The 19,258-nt window shown below is 22.3% G+C and overlaps 1 protein-coding gene across 11 annotated transcripts in view; it reads left to right on the forward strand.

Annotated features, from left to right (window-relative positions):
- The window catches only part of LOC122855152 (disabled homolog 2-interacting protein), a 50,305-nt gene that overhangs the window by 11,741 nt on the left and 19,306 nt on the right, over positions 1 to 19,258 (forward strand). For 2 of the 11 annotated variants that reach the window (XR_006374050.1, XR_006374052.1), the window contains exons 1-6: positions 4,496 to 4,907; positions 7,240 to 7,352; positions 7,669 to 7,710; positions 8,269 to 8,455; positions 10,736 to 10,867; positions 12,015 to 12,080. Coding sequence is in view for 9 of the 11 variants with exons in the window: in XM_044156321.1 (XP_044012256.1) it covers positions 4,595 to 4,907; positions 7,240 to 7,352; positions 7,669 to 7,710; positions 8,269 to 8,455; positions 10,736 to 10,867; positions 12,015 to 12,080 (853 nt within the window). In the remaining 2 variants the exon portion in view is untranslated. Of the gene's footprint in view, positions 1 to 4,495; positions 4,908 to 7,239; positions 7,353 to 7,668; positions 7,711 to 8,268; positions 8,456 to 9,288; positions 9,633 to 10,735; positions 10,868 to 12,014; positions 12,081 to 14,085; positions 16,041 to 19,258 lie in introns of those variants that run through there. The other 9 variants (XM_044156368.1, XM_044156360.1, XM_044156321.1 and 6 more) reach the window with 8 other exon arrangements.

A 19,258-nucleotide genomic window follows, 5' to 3' on the forward strand; every position in this document is an offset into this window, starting at 1 on the left:
AAGCACAACGGCCAAGGAAAAATAGAGCTAAGAAATTAATGATGCTTACCCATATTTCTTTGGTCACATCAATTCCTTAACTTTTGGTCTAATAGTAGCATTTTCCATTTTCCAACCAAATCATCTGGGTCTTGTATTTTGATAATATAACAGCGATTTTTACCTTGTCCAATTTTTAATCTTTAATTAATTCCTGAATCAAGTGATACAACTAAACAATAATTTTTTAACACTTGTATAAATGGAATAAAATTTTCTCTTTGTAATCGACTTTCGTGTAAATCATCACGAGCTGTATTACTTGTTGTAACAACATGTTAATGATTGCAATCATTACACGTTCAAATAATTCAGTAAATAATGGTTTTAATATCGTTGCATCAGCAACATCATCTGAAATCTATCAAAATATAAAAGCCATGATTTTTCAATAATCATATCAGCAACTGGTGGCATTGGATCAAATGGTTAAAGTTTTGTACTACTATTAACACGTTTTATTGTTTTTTTAACTTGATGAATTTTACTATGTACATCTAGCATAAATAAATAAAAATGTACACGTTCTTTTTTCTCAATCTGTAAACAATGATATTTATTAATTATTTATTTATATTATTATTAAAATAATTGTGATATAAATTAGCTTACAACAATCCTAAAAGAGATCCATCAACATGGTTTTTCCATCACCATACAAATACAAATCCTCTGGTGATTTTTTTGTCTTTTTTCTTTACCAACTAATTTCTCTAAAAGACTTGGTTTTCCTGGTTCATATCCATTAATGTCATCATGAACATTTTTGTTTTTTTTTTTCAATACTTCAATTGGACTATATTATTATTTTTTATGTCAACATTTGCATCACATGTACCTAATTGAAATAAAATTTATTTGGAATGATCTTTTTAATAAAAAATTATTCATTTAACATTGAAGTAATTCATTATCATAAAAAAATACCAAATGAAAACAGTAGCTAAAAAAAAGATGAAGCTAAAGAATTGATGTGATTATAAAGAAATTATATGGTAAGCAACATTAATTCCTTAGCTTTATCTTTTTCTTAGACACTGCTTGTCCTTGGTGTTTATTTTATTAAAATAAATTGCTTTAATTTTATTTGTTAAATAAATAATGTATTATGTAGTTGTATTATTTTTTTACATAATGAAGGAATACTCTAACTGAGCTACACAAAAAAAAAAAAAAATATATAAACAAAAACAACATGTGACTTTGGGCACTCGTCCCACTAGCGTCATCACCGGCAGAAAAACGTACTGACTTGCTCCATTCTGTGAGCTTCAGTGAAATTCGAGAGATTACCCTCCTTATACACCTCCATGGATATAGTGCTAGGCAACAACAACCCCCGAGGGTTGGAAAATTTTCTGCCCGGCGAACTGAGCTGCTCTCTCACTACTATATTTGTGTCTGCACCTGCAACGGTGCGCACCATGCATTTGAAAATTATATAGGGGAAAAAATATTTTCAGTCTGGAGTTGAAAAAAAAAAATTTTTCTAATAGAAATAATAATAATAATAGTAGTATATTTTTTATTTAAAAAAAATATATATATGTTTTTTGAAAAAAATTCTATTTTATCTGATATAGGTAAAAAAAAAAACGAGATATATTTTTTATAGTTCACAAATAGATGTCGCTTTATATATATAATTTAAAATAAAGAATAAATTGCACTATTTTTTATTGTTAAAATAATAATTGTTTAAATTAAATTTCAGATATTATTATTATTATTATTGTTAAATAATTAAACGTAAATTTAAAATGACAAATAAATTTCTAATCGACATAATTTTTTTTTTAATTTCGTTGAAAATCCTTTATTTATAAAAAAAAAGTATAAAAAAAAAATTATTCATATGACAATTGTTGTTTATTAAATTAAATAAATGATTGAGGAGAAAATAGTGATGATGATGGTAAAAATGGTGTTTTACTATCAACAAGTAATAAGAAGAAAATATTTTATAGAAGGACTAATAGGATGATGTCACTTGACAAGGATATAAAAAAATATAACGGAAATTGTTGATGATCTTGAAGTCCAGTCGACCTTGTCCATCGATCTACTTGTATATTTTTTTTTTTCAATGTCGAAATAACTGGTACTTGATCGTTGAGATTCTTCTTCATTTCCTTGTAATATTTTTTTGTATTTTTTGTAATGTTTGCTTTTTAATGGGGAATAAAATGATACAGTTGAAGAAGAGAAGGAATGCATGTATACAATGCAACAATAGATTACAGCATTATATATATATATGTATAACTGCATAGTGAATTATGTGGTTCGTTGCGCGTGTAAATGGTTTAAACCACAAGAAATCTCTCATCATTATCCTTGTAATATACTGATTTGTTTTTTTTTTTTTCTTCAAAATTTTTGAGACACATTTTTTTATGATTCTTTAAAAATTTTGAAAAACAAATTTTCATACAAACAGAGAAGCTTTGAGGAGAAAGAATAGATTTCAATTTTTTTTTTTTTTTAGCACTTTATAATTTGCCTTTCGTATACTTAATTGGTTTTTTATTCTTCTTGAATTTTATGGATTTTTTTTTTTTTTTTTCAATGTAAAAATATACCGCCAAAGGTTCGTCCAAATGTGTCATAAAATATATAACAATATACAGAAATTTTTCTTAGCTATACAATGACAGATGTCGAAAGATATCAAGTCATGTATAGCTATTTTTTTTTTTTTTATTGTGCAATCTCATATGGTCCCTTTTTATTTTCTCAAATCGACCCACATCTTTTATTTTTTTTTCCATTTCATTCAATAGATATTATACATATATATATTCGATTTATGATTGCCCATCATGCAATTTTATATTTCATTCTAAATTTTCATTCTCTTCTTCTCCCTTTTGCATTGAATTGGCTTTTTTTTTTTTTTGGCTCTCTGGACATTGAAAAATATGATTAATAAAATAAAAAAAATATCACTAAATGTTAAAATAATTTTATACCTGGGTGAATAATTGAATTATCACTTGAAGAGATGAAGATTCCAGATGGATATTTGCAGGTCGTCGGCCGGCTTCGTTGAATCTCGGTTTAATTCGGTACATCCAGACACAACTGGAGCCTTGAATAGTCAGTTGGCGACCAACCTGGAGCGCGAACACGTCTTAAAATTATATTAAATAACTAAAACTATATATATATATAAACATAAAAAAAAAAAAAAATGAGCTTATAATTAATTAATTAAAGAAAGTTTTTAAATTGTCATATTTGTGAAGCATGACAAATGACATTTACATTCACGTGAATTGTTTTGAAAAAAAATATATATAAAAATAAATTTCCAATTATTTTGTCAATCATCGTTTGCCACAAACAATAAAACATATATATGAATAAATGGATTCAATCAACTAAAGTGTCACAAGGCGATTTAATAAAATATTGAAAATTTATAAAAAAAAAATTTATTTATTTTTATTTTTTTCTTTTTTCGTGAGTGTATTGGAAAAATAAAATTTATCTCAGTGTGACTGCACATATGTTAAATTTAAATATGTAAAATTTTGCTTGATGCAAGGGATTACAAAATGAAAAAAAAAAAATTTGAATATATACAGTGAATAATATAATATAGATTAAAGTATAAAAATAATAATATATTTTGAATAATTTAATATTTAATTTTACTATAATTATTTATATACAAAATTAATTATAGAAAATTGATTTAACATTTTCATTTCAATTAATTATTCATCAATTTATTTGACATTTTACTTTAATTAAATAATTAGATAAAAACAACAAATCAATATTTTCAAATTAATTTTTTAACTATGTTCATTTCGCTTTTAATATCTGAAAATTAATTTGATTAAAATTTAACTGTCTCTATACACAATTTTTTTTTGCTTACAATAATTTTTTTTTATACTTTTTTATAAGGTATAATAAAATGCACATTGATGTTGTTTAACTAATGAAGTATATATATATTCCGTGTTATTTCTATATAGAAGGCCACACACATATGCTATATAAACATACGTGATAGAATGATATATTAAAGTAAAACGAGAAAAGTAGAAAAAAAAAAAAATATAAAAAATTACCGAGATGAACTGACCATCATCATGTTTTCGTTGTGTTTTATCGGTCGAACGGTGATCTAGCTGGTTTTTTTTTTTTCTTTTACTGTTAGAAACAGACAGTTTTATTTTTGTGAACTTTAATTTTTTTTTTATAAATTTATTTGCCAATTTACTTTACTCCAAAAACTATTTGACAGATAGCAAGAAAAAAAAAAAAAAAATCAAACAATTATTATTAATAGAAAGAGAAAATGATATTTTTTATTGGAAAAAAATAATAATAATAGTGAAAGTATTGAAGAGGAAGTAAATGAAAATATACATACATAAATACACAAAAATAATAGCTTTTTAATAATAATAATAATAAATGAAAATTATATGTTTTTGTTGAAAAACAAAAAAAATTAAAAGTGGATATAATAATAAGCAAGTTATTATTTTAATGATTCTTCAATGTGTGTATTTGTTGAAGTAAATATAAAAACGCTATGGCATTGATGGAAATAAAATTGTGGGATGTTAATAATGATTTTTTAAATGATAATAATAATGATGATATTATTGTTGATGTTGTTGATGATGATGATGATAATGATAATGATAAAAGTGTAATAGCTGATGGTATTGATGATATTGATTGTATCAGTAATAGTGTTTTTGAACCATTGAGCGATTCATGTGGCGAAAGCGATATGGAGGGACTTGATTTCTCCATGTTTGAGCCACATCAAATTGACACTGATTTTATACATCCCTCACGAGTTTATACGGGCACACTTGACCTTTTAATATCCAACTGTGGTAAGATTATTTTTTATAAATTGCATTTATTTTCTAGTTAAAAAAAAAACATATATTGAAATAAATTAAAATTATAAGTTGGCAAAATAATATATTTAAACAGAAAATCTTTCGTCGTCCTCATTTTCTATACTTGATTATATATTAACTTTCTGATTAACACAGCTTTTATTAAGATTTTTTTTTTTTTTTTATTTTAGTTATATACAGTAAATAAATAAAAAAAAAAACGACTTTTTTTTTTTTTTATTGCTGATGTTAAATTATTTTATTTTTCATTTGATGATTAAAAAAAAATATGATGATAATAATTTTTTTTTTTTTTTTTTTAGTACATTGAACTTTTTGCACTGACCGACTTGTATTTATATAAAAAAAATTTATATATTTTGGCTACTGTCTCATAATGTTTAAATTAATAATTATATGGCTTATGATTAATGTTGATTTGAATTTTTTTTTATTAATTTAAAATGTTTTTTTTTTTTTAAGCTTTATTTAAATGCTTGTTTGTGATATATTATTTTTCTTAAATATATACTTAAGCTATTTAATAAAACTGTTAGAGCATTTAAATAAATAAAAACAAAATAAATAAATAATTAAACAATTTGTTGAGTAAGTTTATAGCTGTTTTAATTAACAGCCACTTGGTACTTTGATATAAACTTGAAAGCAAAGCTCAAAAGTAAATCGTTGCTAGGTAAAATATTTTTTATTTTATTTTACTTTAATTCAGTAAAAGGGATAAAAAGAGACAAGTGTTAAATATATATATATATATATTTATGTATATTAAATAAAGCTTTATGCTGAAAATTAATTATTCGAAATGAAGGTTTACTCCACGACAACGAAAACGGCGACGACGACGACGACGACGAAGTCGAGATCATTAGTATACGGAAATTGTGTCGACGTAGCACATTGGTACTTTAGTCTTTCAGTCTGTTTAGTTCACCTGGCTCAATATATATACTTAAACATATATACCCATATAGATATACATATACTAGATATTAGATAGAGTAACTTTTGCTTGCTTCTATTATTTTGACTTCTATACATATATTCATGACAACAGATTGCTTTGGAGACTAGTTTTCAATACCCTCAGGAATTTATTGAGTTTGCTATCTTACTACCATACATGTATACAACATGCACTTATTCATTTATAGGTATACAAAATTTATTTACGCTATATCTACTATATATTTACTTAAAAAGTTAAAAAATTTTCAAGTAAATTATTTACACATTTTATTATTTTAATTTTCATGAAATATGAAATTTAAATAGCAGGTATATTTTAAGCGAAAGTTTAATTTACTAATTTAACAAAAATAATAATAATAATAATAATAATAGTAATAATAAAAACTCGTTTAGAATGTTTGCTGACCCCTAGGCGTCAATTGATGATTTTCTTGCTGGTATATATTGTTTGAAATAAAAATATATATATATATGAGTAAAATATTCATGGAAGTTTAACAAGCACGTGCTATATTATTAATACGACACGTAATAGACGTTGTGAATAATTTGCATAATGTAAAAAAAAAAAAAAAATCATTTAATATATTTAAAATTTGAGAAATTATTTGAGAAAATAAATGATCAATTATTATTATTATTATTATTATTAATTTTGGGATAATAGATTTTTATTTGTTAACAAGTGTTTTACAAAATAATTATTATATTGCTTGATTTTATGATTAAAAAATTTGAAAATTAAATTAAAATCAAGTCAAGGACTAAAATTATTACCCGGATTACAATGATTACCATAATTTATCTATATAATTTGACTGTAAAAAAAAATGCAAGTTAAGCTGTATGACAAAACCCCTTGATAAATCTAGTTAACAAATTATTATCTGTAATCAGTTTTAATATCTCAAATACTATTTGTACAATAAATTGTTGTTTTTTTTTTTCTTTTTTAAATTACAATTATGGTTATAATTTAAAAATTACAGGTTTTTTTTAAAGTCCTTTCACGGCCGGTTAACCAATGATTTCATAATTAGTCATATAAATTTGATCACAAATCATGACTTACTTGTTTTATAAAATCTAAAAATTATCATAAATATATAGAACCTTTCACTTTTTATTCATATACAATTGTTTAATAATGTATACTGTTATCAAAATTTTATCTTTTATATCATTTATTTATTTATTTATTTATCTAGTTGTTGTGAATGCAACAATTTTAATATTTTTTATTTAAATTTTATACTGATTTTTTTTTGCAATTTTACATATTCAATGAAACCATAAAGAAAAATATATTTATGCTAAGTATTTTTGTCAACAGAAGCAGACTGCTGCATCAGCGAATCATCTGGTGAAGTATGCTGGGAGCCTTGTTATTGTGTACTTCTTCAGGATGAACAGACACTCACTGCATACCGAAATGAAGACATGGCTGTGAGTTTTATATTTTGAAAATGAAAAAAAAAAAAAAAAATCATAATTACACTTAAAATTTTTTTTACTAATATTCTGCAAAATTTAATTCAAAAGCTTACATAGTTTATTTACTTTTTTTTTAAATTAAAACAAGTTGAACACGTTTTGACATTTTGCATGCTTACACACATGGTTTTTTAACTTTTTAAATTAAAAAATCATTTGCTTATTTAAAATTTTAAAAAAAAAAATTTTTTTTTTGCTTTTTTGCTTGTTTTTTTTTTTTTTTCCTTCAAACACTAATTCATGTTCATTTTAAAAATCGATTATGCAGCACTTCGCAGGAACTGGATGTGTCTTCAAAAATCATGGAAAGGTTTGTTAACTATATATAATTATTTTATATTTAAATATAAAAAATATAAACAACAATAAAAAAGGGATATTATGACAATGAATTTAAATATTTTAGTTTTATAAATTATATGATGAATTATGATGATGATGATATATCATAATAAAAATAATAATAATGTTAATTATAAATTTACAAAAATTAAAAAGCTCAGGGTAGTATATAGTGTATAATAATGGTAGTCTTAAATTTGTCTCTTGGGGGCTTTTGATATTAGTTGAGAGTATGAGTTTTAATTAATGACATCATCATGATGACGTTGTCGTTGACTTAATCAAGTGATATTCAATATTTTTTTTCTGAGAAATAAAAAACATGTAGATTAACTGCTTTAATAATAATAATTGCACTTTAATATTAAACTAAAAATGCTTCTTCTTCTTTTTTTAAATATGCTTAATTATTATTTAACAAATAACAAATATATATTATAAATCAATAAAATTGTTAAATTAAATTTCAAGATATTTTTTAAAATATAATAATTTTAATTAATTAGTTTTTTTAATTTAATTTTAGATTGGTGATGCAATGTTTGTTGAATTACCAAGAATACGTCTTGATGGTGGAGCAAGAACATTTCGTCAATATTGGGGATATGAAACACGACCACTTGCTCCACCACCAACACTCATTGAAGAGGATGAAGCTGGTATTGAACCAGAAACAGTTAGTCTACGTGAAACCAACACCGCATCTCCAATAGGTAAGAAATTGAATTATATATAAATTATATTTTTAAAATATCGTATACAATAAATATTGTATATTATTTATTTAAACAATTGGTGCTTACCTACAGTATTTACTGCCAGTCGGCAATGTAGATAGTACTAATTTAAATTAAATAATTTATTACCGTCAACAAATATGTAATTTTTTAATCCCAATAATATCGACACATGCATAATCCAAGTTGCTAAAGCATTTTTATATAATACTCAAATAATTATATAGTTGTTTTTATTCAATTAATTTAATATACAACTAAACAAATTTATAAATATTTTTTATTTTAAATTATTTTTTTTTGTTTTTTCACTTGTTGAATCACTGATAACAGTTTGCTTTTGTTATCCATAATTTTTGCTTATTGATTTTTTAAAAAAGTATCAATTCTTTTAATGCAAATAATAATAATAATAATAATAATAATAAATAAATAAATGAAAAATACATTGACAATAAGAATTTTCAATGATGTCATAAACTTATCTGTAAGCCGACCACATATCTTCAATTGCAAGAAATAAAATAACACTGTGGTTTTAAATTTTTATTGTTAAAAAATATAATAAATAATAGATTACTATTTTTTATTTTAAATTTATTATTATTATTATTAATATATATTACAAATAATTATTAAGTAGGTTGTTTTTTTTTTTTCAAATAAAAAAAATTATAATGATATTCGATTGATGAGATACAATTTAAAATTGACGCACCCATAATCGTTATTTTAATTTTCTTTTTTTTTTTTATTTGTTTATAAATAATTGCTTGTTGTATCGTGTATCGAGGTAGAACGTTTTAATGCACTCACAAACTGCACAGACAGCATCATTGTCATCGTGAAATGCACGATCGCGTACCGGATATGATAAACTTGATTCACTCATCAGTCGTTAGTTGTCATCATCAACAGATACAAGTGTATATTCACATTTATTTTTTTGTCGTACGTTCATTGACACTATATTATATATATATTTTTTTTTAATTTTTAAAAAACACTGAGTGTAAATTAAAGTGTGATTTTTTTTTTCATTAAAAAAAATAAAAAAAAAAAATGGGTCATCGAAAAGTTTGGGATACAATTTTTAAACGTAAAAAAAATAATTTTTGTGATGATGAAGAATCATCTGGTTTTGAAAATGGTCGTAAGTATTTATATACTTGAATTAAATTTTTTTAAAAAAGATTTTTCTATTCTCTACCTATGTTTAAAAAAAATTTTATAAAGAAAAAAAAAAAATAGATATTCAAATGCAAAGAAGCGAATTAAATTTTTACTAAAAAAAAAAAAAATTCTTTGTGCTTTAGAAGTAATGCAAGGTTTATATAAAAAAGGTTTGAAATAAAATATCTATCTTTGTTCGTGATGGGTTGGTGATGTTATTCTGTAACTGAAGAAGACAATGGTATATAGAGTCCTTCTACGACTTTGTAATTTGATCATTTTTAGTATGACTACGATTACACAGCTACCCTCTTGCATTTAAAAAAATAAATAAATAAATAAACAACAACAATTGTTTAAACAAGTATATATATTTTACTTTTATTATTCATATATTTGATGATTCTAAAATACTTGTCCTCAATTGTTATTACGACAATTTGCAATGGCAATTAGTAACACTCGTTAATAAATATATATATACGTGATTATATAATTTTTTATTTTTCTTCTTCTTTAATATTTTTCTAATATAATAACAATAATATCTTTATACAAGAATAATATGAATAATAATAATTAAAATAATATTTTGCAAGTTTGTTGAATTTATTTATTTATTTTTTATTTAATGGGGTGAAAAAATAAGTAAAAAATATATACAAGGAAGTAGTTTGCCTCGTCTTTTGATTCTTGTTCATCCTACGCATCACTGCAACCATTCAGTTGTGACTCATCTTGTAAACTTGGTGTATTATGCACAACAGCTTTATACAATTTAAACAAATTTCAATGAAAAAATTGAAAAAAAATTGTTGAAAATAATTAAATTCATGCAGTTTTATAAAGATTTTTGTTTTACGATTGATTTATTGATTATTTGTTTATGTAGATTTTTTTATTTTTTTATTTTATTTACTTGCTTTTAGTGTAGAGTTTTTTTTTATTTATATATAAAATCAATTACTAAGCTTTTGCATATAAATTTATAACGCTTTAAAAAAAAATAATAATATAATATTATATAGTTGAAATAATAAAAAAAAATTATTAACGAAAAAAGAAAAATCAATTTTTCGACAGATTGCTTCTTGAGAAAAGTACGAACTTTACCAGGTCGAAGTTTAAAATATCAACGACATACAATACAACCAGAAATGACATGCCCATTATCAAGAATTATTATTGATACAACTCGACAACATTTATTACCCAGTAAGTTTTATATTTTTTGACTTGTTGAATAAGTTACAAAAATCTAATTATTATTTATTTTTGTTTTTTTTTTTTTTAACATAGAGGTAATTAATATTTTTATAAATATTATTATTTAAATAAATTATTTTTCTTGAAATTACTTAAATTAATATTTCACCTCGTGCCACTTAACACCCGCCCCCACTTGAACATTTATACACACATTTATGTTCATGTCTTTTCTTCATTTTCTAGTTCTCAAGTTTTATATATATGAATTCTATTGCTGGTTTTTTTTTTTTTTTTTTTTCAATTTTTTTAATTTGCAGTAGGTATATGTATGTGCTAGTTAACTTGAAACCAACAATTTTCTTGTAATATTTACGCGCCTCCAAAGATACTTGGACATTTGCCAAACGATATTTTTAAAATTCACCACATTGCAGCTCAGAAATATACAAAAATCTTCTTTATAAAAACTTTTGTTACGTGATTTTTTTTAACTGCATTACATACTGCAGTATATAATCATAAATATTTATATATAAATTTTAAATCTAAAATTGAAAAAAAACTTTAATATAATGTATTGTTTCAGTATTATTATATTTATTTGTTTATTTATTTATAATTGAATTATTAATTATATTTCATTCCATCTTTTTATTTAATTTAATATATAGAGTGGAAGAAATTAAATAATTGATTCAAGTGTTTTATTAAGGTAAATATAATAAGAAAAAAAAAAAATGAATTAAAATTTAAGAGATGAAAAAAATAAATGAGTCGCACGTTGTCTGTGCGTAACTGGACGATCCGGCGATTTAACATCCGGTGCTCCGGAAGTGGAACGGGTGCGAAGTACCGTTGTTTAAAAAATAAATAAATAAAAATATTAATTTGCTTTCACCCAAGTATATATATAATATTTGGTGACAATTTATAAATTATTAAAATATTATATTATTATATAAAAATGCTGAGCAACTTGGAATTTTTTAACATTTTTATATTGCATTAAATATGTGAATGATTCATCGATGATAAATTTATTGTGTACATCATTACCTTTTATTTCTAAGCAGTCATTTATAAATGTATTTTTATATATTTTTTAATTGCTTATTATTATTATTTTTTAATTACCATTATTTCAATGTTACAGGTGAGTTAAAGTCTATGTCATTACCACGCGGTTTTCCTCCACTGGAAAATACAGATAACATTAAAGGTAAGGTGATAATTATCCTATGTATAATTACCCTACTTACACTTTGTAATTCAATAACCCTTGCCCCTCGTCGCTGCCCCTCAAATATACCGTGAACAAATAGAAAAACAAATACTCAACAAAATAATATGCTGAGTATAATTTTTGCAATTATTTGCTAGTTTATTTTTTTAAATTATAAAACTAATGTTTACATTAAATGTAGTTTAAAAATAATGAAAAAGCATAGATAATATACCGTTTTTTTTTTTATAATAAAAAATAAGAATAGGTCTTTAAATTTAAAAAAAAAAATCTCTAAGAAATATTCCGGAAATGAATATAGAGATAATTAATAATTTGAAGTTCCGCTTTTTTCTTTTTGGAATATATATACCAAAAAATAATAATAATAAAATATAGTGAGATAATAAATTTTTATCGGGGTGTGGCGATGGTGATTTCTACTTTCTTTGTATATATATTTTTTTTTTTTTTTGTTGTTCAATTAAAATTTAAATATAGTTATTATATATATTTTTATATTTGTCATTTTGTTTGTTTAAATGATCTTTTGTCATTACTTCCTCGAGCAAAAATTTCCAATTAGAATTTCTAGTTTTATTATTTAACAATTTAGGTTTTTTTTTTAATTATTAATTAACAAAAAGAGTGAAAAAAATATTTAAAAAAATAATTGAATTTCAAAGAATAGGAGAAAATTTATTTTTAAATATATTACGCGTGAGAATATAATTGTTTAGAATTAAATTAATCTGCAAACTTGAATGTTTTGGATGAATTTTTTTTTTTTTTTTTTTTTTTTTATAAACAATCTCATATATTGTTTAATAAGCCCGGAAAAAAAAACACATGGTGAAAGCTAATTTTGATGGGATCACCTTTGTCTTTAGTTCATTGAGTTGAGCAATAAAAAAAAAATAGAAAACATGGAAGAAAAATGAGAAATTAAAATTTAAAAAACAACTAATAAAAAAATAAAACTTGCTCTTTTGAAATAATTATATTCTTGAGAGATAAGTATAATAGAAAAAGATGAAAAATAAAAATGATACTATACACGTGCATGATGCACACACGATGATCTAAAAATACGTTGAATAAATTTCAATGTAATATTGTGTATACATGACATTTATATTTTTTAAATGTAGATTTTTTTTTAATAATATGCCCACACAATATCAAAATATGATAGATAATTTTATGCGGGACAGTTTTACGATAAGAGTAACAGTGTTACAACTGTAATTCTAAAAAAAAAAAAAAAGATAATAAAAGCTAAGCAAAAATTTCAAGTTACTTACTCCAAGAAAAAAAAATTATTTAAATTATATTATCAAAAATATTTAAATGTTTGTATCAATATTTATACAATATTGAAAATTTTTATTTTTCTTAAAGATAAATATATTTATTCAATGGATAAATTTATTTGTTTATTTTAAATTTTTATATATATATAGTGAATTTTTATAGACTTAAATTCATATATATTATTTGAGGATGAGATTTTTTAAAGTAAATAGAGTGTTATTGGAGGGAGGTCTATTGGTTTTTATTTATAAATAGATTCAACAGTATTATTTTGAATTAAAATATAACTATATTTTTTTTTTAAATAATAAAAAAATTTTTCGGAGTAATTTTAAAAATTTTTTGGAGTAAATTTCGTAATTTTTCGGAGTAATTTAGTTTTTTTTTTTTTTTTAAATAAATGTATTTAGTATATTGTTTAGCTGATAAAACAATTAACAATATTTATTATTAATATAAATTTATTTTAGATTAATCAAATTTTTTTTTTAATTTTTTTTTTTGTGTATGTAAAATTAAATTTTAAATGCCTTTAACAACTTTGATATACAATGTCTGTTTAAGTGTTTTTTTTTTTAAAAAATTATATCTATATATGCTGAGAAGCGTCATGTATATAGATAAACACATACACATATAAAAATATCTCCCACTTTCATTACCTCCAAGTTAAACGTATCTTCTCCGCAGTCCAGTTTCAACAACGTTACTGCGAACAAGCCCCAGACACGCACGATGATACTATCAATTTAACCGGCGGGTACCACGCGTTCAAATAAATAAATATATAAATAATAATAAACATTTATATTTATTTTTAAATATCAAAATTTCAAGTACACCATTTAAGTATTTTTAAATAATCAATTTACCAAAGAATTAAATATTTAAAAATTTTTTTTTTTTAAATGTTATTTTGATATTAAGTGTTAAAATTATTATTTATCTATTTTTAGTTTTTTTTTTTATGTGATAAATGATTAGACCCGAGTATCCGTAAATAACTAAACACACGTCATGAAGAAAAATATTTTTTTAATATTTTATATTTATCAGTGAAAAGTGTTTTTTTTTTTTTTTTTTTGTTTTGATGATTTTATTTATTTAATAATTTGGATAAATTTTCATTCAGTGAATTGATAATAATTATTATTTAAAAAACAATTAGTCATATTGAGTTTTAAATTATTCTAAAAGAAAAAAAAAATAACAATAGTGATAATAATAAAAAACATAATGAATAGTAATTTTAGAAAAAAATAATAATAATCTACTGTGTTTCTAAAATAAATTGACAATTATTATTGTTATTATTTATATAAAAAAAATAATAATTTATTTATTAACAACCTTGAGTTTAATTTGACATTGTGACTAGTGGTTTTTTTTTTTTTTTTTTAATACTTAAATAATGTGAATTTTCAAAATGAGTCAGAGTAGGTCGAATAGCGTGTGTTAGTTGTGTTTTACTGTGTCGTTGAGTCTAGTTTTATTATAATGTGTTCATGGAAGGCCTCAAGTTTCTTATCGTTTCGTGATAAAAAATAATATCGAATGCAGTAAAATAAAATTAAAAAAAAAAAGCAGCAACAGCAGCTAAAAAATGATAAAAACAATATGAAAAAGAAGAAAAAAAAAATAAATATAATTTTATAATAATAATAATAATATATTTAAAAAAATAAATAATTATTTTATGAAAAAAAACCAATGAGAATGATAGTGAGTGAAAATATATTCTTGTGGTTGTTGTTGTTGAATATTGAAACACACCTGTTTGAAATTTAAAAAAATAAAAAATAAATATACATAGTGGTTACTATCCAGGTGGCTGACAGAGGGTTGTAAAAGACCCCCGGTTAAACTTCCGGTTATCATTATTATTATTATTTAAAAAAAATATATATTTATTTGTTGTATAATAAAATTAAAGATAGTTGCACTAAATATTGTTTTAAATATTAGTAAATTAACGCCCACATATACAACAGAAGATTGAAGAATTATTTATTATTTTTTTTTTTTTCTTAAATGTTGATGTATTAAATTACACCGGATGTCATTAAACAATACTGAGAATGCCAAAACACACTGATAATATACAACAACACAAAAAATAATATTAATTATATACAAAATAATTAATTTTATATTTATTTAAAATTAATTTATCAATTGCTGCTGATAGAAATTAAATTATTAAAAAGTGTGTGTGTATAGTTTTGTGGTCCAGCACATAGGACGCAAAAAAAAAAATACCGGATATACTTGCAGGTATATTTGAAGGTATATACAACTTCCGGTGTTGAATGACGTGGGACACAAAAAATAAATTCATCCCGGCCAAGTGTTCTTTTGTGACCATGTGACCATTGAAAAAGAAAAAAAAAAAAAACCTCAAAAATAAAACTCGAAGTATTTTGAATTTTTTTTTTTTATAATAAAAGACAGTTTTTTTTTCAACACAGTGTGTTCTCAAACGATATATATTTTGTGTAGTTGAATTAGTATAATAAATTTAAAAAAAAAAAATGGGAACTTTAAATTCTGGTACTTCATCAATTGAGGGATCATCCCCTGGAGGTAGAAGATTATCAAGAAGTTTTCATTCTTGTCTTCGTGGTGCTGATGAACAAGATTTGGGTATAATTATTTATTATTACGTTATAATATATAATTATTATAAATTAATTAAGTTGTTTTATTGATTCAATAAGTATATTGATTTTATTTGTAATATAATTTTATTATTATTACAAAAAGAAAATAAAAATATGTATATCAGTGTTGGTCCTTGCGTAATGATATTATAGAGAGGCGTTAAAAGGAGGTAATATATAATTAATCCACGCGCAATTTTCATGCTTGGTAGGGATGACGTAAATAAAATTATTATAATAATAGTAATTGACATGAAAAAAAAAATATATATATTTATAATCTATACAGATTATTCAAAACTTTTTATATATATATAATTTTTTTTTCGTGATTATCAATTCTTTGCAGTGCTTTCTTTGATCATTTTTATAATTTTATTAAGTTAGTTTTTTTTTTTTTTTGAAAAAAAAAGGGAAATTGTAGGAAGAAAAAGTTCGTATATTACATATATAAAAAAAAATATAAATTATAGGACATGAAATAATTTTTTATTGCGATGATGATTGCGAGTACTTTGCGTGGGGTTTTGTCACACGAGGGCGAGCACATATGCATAACATATATTTTACATTTACATATGTATATTAAAATGTATACATTGTTGAAAAAAAAAAAAAAAAAACAAATTATTTAAGCTACTGTTCACAAGTAACAAGTATATAGTTTTCTAATATATATTTATTCTTTTACACAGTGGAAATTTATCACAGTTGAGTTTTGAAAGTGTTCAGTTAAAGTACAAAATAAAAATATTATAATATTTTTATTTTATTTATATATATTTATTGAAATATATATATTTTATTTATTTCAATGTTAAAATAACTTGAATGATTTTTAATATCAAAGTTTTTTGTACAGTCTCTTCTCAGATAAATTTATCACTGTAGTTTTTTTTTTTTCATTCTTTTTTTTTTTTTTTTGCCTATGGATGGGTAACTTGAACTCAGCATCATCATGAAAATCAGATATATATCTGTTGATATTACTCGACATGGTATCCACTATAAACGTATGTTAATTTAAATCATTTATTTTAGAAAATATATTAATTCAAACTTACAGACTTAAAAATAGAAAAATTTAAAAAAATATATTAAATGTTTTTTTTTTTTTTTTATGATGATGATTTTAAAATATTTTTTTTACATTTAAAGTGTTGTCAAAATTTAAGTAGATAATTATTTATATATATATGAAATATTACCGTTGATGTTTATTAAAAAAGAAAAAAATTCATATTTAATCTATATATATATTTTTTTTTTTTTCATTAAATATTTTTTGTCGCGTTTGGTCAGGCAATGTATATATCAACTAAAATTTTGCTCAGGGAATTGGAGCGAGAGTGTTTGTGTGTATTGTGTAATAAATATTATATATATATGTGTGTTGGTTGAGTCAGTTATGGTCAGCAAGCCCATTAAACTTGGTCCAAAATAAAAATTATTTTTTTTTTAACATTTTTATTTTTGTTCGTGCTGTAAAATAAAAATATTAAATAAAAAAAAAATTAACTTTGAGCACGTTTGGGGTCAACATACAAACGTTTTATAAAACTTTATAAGCGTCATCATCAATTCAACGATTAATTGTGTGTATGTGTATATCTCGGATGATGAATTTTTCGTATGTTTCTTTAATTGGATTTATATATTTTATTTAATCTTATTTATTTTGTATTATTATTATTTATTTTATTTTTTTTACAAGTGAATCAAAAGTTAGTTTTATCAATGATAAGTTAAAATAGCTTTTATTTTTATATAAATATTTTATCTATCAATAGCTAGATTTTAGAATTAAAATGAAATTTAAAATTAAAATTCTATTTTTGCTGATAGTTAAACAGGTCTATATAAAAATTAAAATTAATAATAAAATTATAATAAGTGTGACACAATAAATAAATAATAGATATTATTATTTATAAAGAGTTACAAATTTTTTTTTTTTTTTTTTATTCTAAGAAAATTAGCAATATTTAATTATTATTGAATGCGAATGACACAAATGCATATACATGTCGGGTAACATAAAAAGATACTTAATAATAATATGTATGTATAATACGTATGTGTGATGCTGATCTGACTTTATAATTGATCCATTGTTCATAGTGGATTTGTTTATGAATTTTTAAGTAGTAGTGACACTCTAATGAATACAAAAAAGAATAAATAATAACACAAATCTTTCACTCCATTGTTGATTAAATTCACATCAATGTAACACATATTGCATTATATATACAATTAATATTTTATTTCTTCATCAGCTAAATCTTGAAAAATTATTTTTATTATTATTACGAAAAAAAAAACTCGGTGTTTTTTAAATTTTTAAATTATTTTCAATCTACATTCCATTTGTCGGTAAAAAACAACGTCGATAATAAAGATTTTTCTCTATTTTTTTATGATAACATATGTAATCTTCATTATCAATAAATTCTTGATAAAGAAATTTGAAAATATTAACAAATATTTTTAAAATACATCGTAGTATTTTTTTATTTGAAAATAATTTTTTAAAATAAAAAAATAATTTGTCAATATTTACAATGAAAAAAAAATTACGTAAACTATTTGTGATAAAAGAATTTTTATTACAAAGGATGTTGATAAGGTTAAATAACATTTGAATTAAATTATTTTTTTTATTATGTATGCAATAGTCGTATGGGTTATTGAAGGACCATTAATGGTTGCACCCTCTTTAGCTATAAATGGTGGTTGAAGTATCCGTTCGTGGTCAAGCAAACTAAATATGCTTGTATCCATAAAAGGTCTTGAAGGGAAATGAAAAAAATAATAATAAAAAAAACAAGACGTAATGTGGGTAGAAGGGGTAAAAATAAAATATAAAATAAAAGACCCCCACAGTGAAACCAGGGTCCTTCCTCTATATTTTTAAGATCATTGAACTTGATAATTTACAAACATGTTTCAACCCCGTAATACTCATTTTGGTTGTATTTAAAAAAAAAAAAAACAAAAATTAATTACAAAAAAACTTGATCTTGTATTTATAATAATGGTAATATGATACAATAAAATTGAGATCTGGAATGTAACATTTAAGTAAATTCAATTAACTGTATATTTATTTATAGAAAATTTATATTTTTTAATAAAAAAAAAAACAAAATTACATTTTTTTATTTTTTAAACAATTTATATACTGGTTTTTAAATTTTT

Source organism: Aphidius gifuensis, linkage group LG1 (genome assembly GCF_014905175.1).
Source record: "Aphidius gifuensis isolate YNYX2018 linkage group LG1, ASM1490517v1, whole genome shotgun sequence".
Taxonomy (NCBI): Eukaryota; Metazoa; Arthropoda; class Insecta; order Hymenoptera; family Braconidae; genus Aphidius; species Aphidius gifuensis.